Source organism: Elephantulus edwardii, unplaced genomic scaffold (assembly GCF_000299155.1).
Source record: "Elephantulus edwardii isolate Elephantulus edwardi_28Jun2011 unplaced genomic scaffold, EleEdw1.0 scaffold00067, whole genome shotgun sequence".
NCBI lineage: Eukaryota > Metazoa > Chordata > Mammalia > Macroscelidea > Macroscelididae > Elephantulus > Elephantulus edwardii.
The window spans coordinates 15,730,876-15,735,131 of NW_006399817.1; the positions used below are offsets into that span (position 1 = coordinate 15,730,876).

At 38.8% G+C, this 4,256-nt stretch overlaps 1 protein-coding gene across 3 annotated transcripts in view; it reads left to right on the forward strand.

Moving 5' to 3' along the window:
* PLEKHA5 (pleckstrin homology domain containing, family A member 5) overlaps positions 1-3,919 on the forward strand; it is a 284,442-nt gene extending 280,523 nt beyond the window's left edge. For all 3 annotated transcript variants that reach the window (XM_006888444.1, XM_006888445.1, XM_006888443.1), the window contains 2 exons: positions 1,582-1,727; positions 3,825-3,919. In XM_006888444.1, coding sequence (XP_006888506.1) covers positions 1,582-1,727; positions 3,825-3,919 — 241 coding nt within the window. The remainder of the gene's footprint in view (positions 1-1,581; positions 1,728-3,824) is intronic.
* The last annotated feature ends 337 nt before the right edge of the window (positions 3,920-4,256 follow it).

The window sequence follows — 4,256 nt, forward strand, 5'->3', positions numbered from 1 at the left end:
TTTCATTATTTTTTGTGTGTACCATCAAATCAGATCTGGCTGGTACAGGAGGAGATTGTTCCTCCTTCTCCAGCAGAGCATCTGGTGGATTCGAACCGGGCATCTCTGAGATTGCAGTTGCAGCTTCTTGCCACTAGGCCACCAGAGCTCGCCGATCCATTATCTTTTATGTCTGTTGTTATACTGACACCACGTTTTTACTAACATGTCAGTATAGTAGATATTTGCCTTTTAATGTTTAAATTTTCTGTAAGAAAGATAATAAGGAATGGCAGTCATTTCAACTTAAGTTGTTAGCAGCTGGTAAATATAAGCAGTGATTAAACAACGTTCATTGTCATTTTCTTTCAGCGTTTATGTATAATGAAACATTTCATATTACAAAAAAAATCAGGATGAAATTGTAATCTATAATAACAGATGTTATCATATTAATGAAGAAGACAAAGATTCTCACTACTGGGCCAGTTAGCAGCACCGTGATAAATGAAGATTTATAAATGAGATGGAGGTTACTAACAATTTCAGCTTGCTTGAATACACAATCAAAACTCTTCACACCAGCAGCCAAGAAATCAAAAGAATAGCTCTGGGGAAAGCTGCTGTCAGGGACCTCGCCAAAGTGCTAAAGAGCCACAGTATCAGTTTGGACACTAATGTGAACGTGATTCAGGCTGTGGTCTTTGCAGTTTCTTGCTATGCATCAGAAAGCTAGACAGTGACTAGAGTTGACATGAGAAGAATTTGAGTTGTGTGGTGCAGGAGAAAAATATTAAACATACCATAGACTTCCTGGAGAACACACTCTTCTAGCCTGGAGAGAGCAAAACAAGGCTGCTCTTTGGAGTCAAGGATTTTGAAGCTCTGTCTCACGTACTTTGGGCACATAGCCAGGAGTAACCAGTCCCTGGAGAGAGACATCATGCTTAGAAGGTGGAGGGATGGTGCAGGAGAAGCCCCTAGATGAGGTGGATTGACATAGTAATTGGGGAGGTGTCAAAGACAGACTGGCTCAAGATAGAGCAAGGTTCAGAGCTATTGTATGGAGGGTCGCTGTGAGTTGCAGGTGACTTGATGGCACATAACAACAACAGTCTTTATAATGATGTTCTGTTGCAGGATATGATAATTAACCTTAAGAATATTATGCTGAATGTAATAAATGAGACACAAATAATAAATATTGTATAATTGCATTTACATAATGTATCTAGAATAGGCAAATGCAAAGATAAATTTTATTAGAGATTACTAGGGCAAGTGGAAGGGGAAATTGTGTATTATTGCTTAAAAAATAAGGAGTTTCTTGAAGATAAAAATGGACTTTAGGAAATAGATAGTGGTGATGACTCTACAACATGGTATATGTTATTCATGTCATTGATTTGTATACTTAAAAGTGGTTTAAATAACTGAATTACAGGCAATGAAAATATTTGAAATAGTGATGATATTTATAAAACATAGTGAATATAATTTGTTGTTGAAATGTACATGTAAAAATTATTGAAATGCCAAATTATGGTACATATATTTATATATTTTTTACTTCAGTATTTTATTTTTTATCTACTTCAGTAGTCCCCAGAATGTAATGCAAATCATAAACCATAAACCAGAAGCTCACCCTGAAGAAAAGACAGAGGACGTTGTTGATGAACAGGAAGAAACTGTTGTTTCTTATGAATTAACTTCTGAGGCTTCTATAGGAAATCAAACAATGGCAGGTAAATAGGGCCTGTTTCATCATTTTTCCCCTGGTGCTCCCTCTGAGTTTCTGGATTTGTCTTCCATGTGGCATTTCTAGACTGATCAGCCTTTGCCCTCCCAGAAGAACGTATGTGGGAAAGGAGGAGAGGGTGGCCACAGAATGACTAGCTGGAGGCTCAACAGCATGCTCCAGCCTAGGGATCAACACTATTTTACTAAGTATTTTACTGTTTTACACTATTTTACTAACCTTATTATGTAACATTTTTCTCTAGTAGTAAGACCCTTCATTACTTAAAAGATTTACTCTATTCTCAAGAGAATGCACAGATTGCCTATATGGGATTATGGAGGAGTTAATACCTAAAGTAGTAGAACTTACGTGTTTATACTAAATATAAAAAGTCAGGCTTACTGCATCTACTCAATCCCAATTCAGATTCTGTAGAAAGAGTACTGCTAGTGCTACAGTTAAAGCACACGGCTGCTAACTGGAAGGCCAGCTGCTCAGTGGTAGAAAGAAAGGTGTATGTAGCAGTCTGCTTCTTGAATACGCTGCTGGGCAGTTTTTCTCTATCCTGTATGGTCACTGTGGGTATAAATATTTACAAGAGCCTCTATTATAATCCAAATCTGGTTTTCTCTGATAGTAAATTATTGCCATCCATAGAATTTTTATATCATTCAATACTATTGTCTCCTTTTTTATTTTTTTGTAATCTTCCTTAATTTTTTTTTTGCCTTTTCTGTCCTTTTTTCTTATTGTTGATTGCCTTCAAGTCAAGCACGACTCATAGCAACCCTACGAACAAAAGGCCTTGAAGCACCTGTACATCTATCGACATTTATCAAAGTTCATAGAGCTTCCAGAGGCATGTAATTTAGAAAGTGTACCAGTTTGACGGTCCTTGGAGAGGGACATCATGCTTGGGAGGTGGAGGGACGGCGCAGGAGGGGAAGGCCCTCTATGAGGTGGATTGATTCAGTGACTGGGGTAATCAGGATAGGAGTGTCAGAGACAGTGCGACTGGCACAGGACAGAGCAGAGTTTAGGGCTGTTGTACATAGGGCCACTATGAGTTGCAAGCGACTCGACGGCACATAACAACAACAACAAATTCCATAAGTAATATGCAATTTCTAGTAATATTGCCCACCTTATCTCTTCTGGAGAAGAGCAAGTACACAGTATTCAGGCCTCAGTACCTGGGGCTGCTGTATTCTTGTTAAGAGGAGCAAGAAGGTTCCAGCAGAGATTTTTCTCTTATGTACAGCTAACATGAGCTTTTATGTCATCAGTCACTTTCTTTGTGACAAACACTAACCAATGTCTTTTGCCTCTGTCACTTAATCAGAGAAGTTCTTTGTAAAAAAACTTGCTCCTTGCCACTTTAAGTTATTATTTAAATAACATAGGAGTGGATCAAAGTAATGTGTTAGTTTTAAACCCACAACTGTTAATGCCTACCTGTGGTACTTAACAGGGAGCTTTGGTGGCTACTTTTAAGGACTTGAGCTGCCAACTGAAAGGCATACAGTTTGAATACACCAGCTGCTCCACAGGAGAAAGATGGCCATTCTCCTCCCATGCGATTAAAGGCCTCTCTGTAAAGCCACTGGAGACTCAATGATGAATCATTTCTGACTCAATGGCAAGTTCAACCACTGATAGTACTTAGCAAGAGCCCTTAGACAATACAAATTGGTAACTTAGTTGCTAACTAAGACATTGGAGGGTTGGACCCACCCAAAGTTTTCCTCAAAAGAAAGGCCTGACTTTCTGCTTTAAAAAAAAATCAGGCACTGAAACCCTGTGGCACGCAGCCCTGCCCTGACACACCTGGGATTGCTATCAGTCAGAATCAGCTACCTGCAACTGGAGATCATTAGTCTGTTGTTGCTGTTAATGTCTGTTTGAAAAAATGGTATTTACTGACAGGAAAAGGAAAAGAATTTCTAATCAGTTACCAGATTGGAAAATAACACCCAAACCCAAATATAACTGTTAATTCCTTCCCAGAGCAGTCAGATTGTTGTGAATCATAGCATCAGCATTTCCTCCAAATGTGTGTTAAAGCTTTTTATCATCTCATCTTTTTTTGTGTGTGTTTTAGTGAAAAGTCTGTCCCAGTCTCCCGAGTCCTCGACATCACCAGTTCCATCTGCTCAGCCACAGCTCACAGAAGGATCACATTTCATGTGTGTGTAGTCTCAGAAGAAGTACGTCCTTTCCCTTTGTACTGTGCTTTACTGTTACAGTGTCTAACTCAATCTCATATCTTTGTTGGCTTAAAGGATAAAAACCAGGATTAATCCTGTTCTGTATTTTAGGAGTAGTTGGCAGAGCAAACAACTTGTGTGTTTGAACCAAGGGCTGTAACTCAGTTTTCCAACACTGGTCCTTCATTATTTGACAGCTTTTTTCTTATTTCATCATCTATTTTAAAACCAAAACTTGGAAAGTATGTCTGTGCCAAGACAAGCCACAGAGTGTTTTGCATCTGTGCTCCTCTTAGTGTTTTATTTCCGTAGTCTGACCTGAGAAT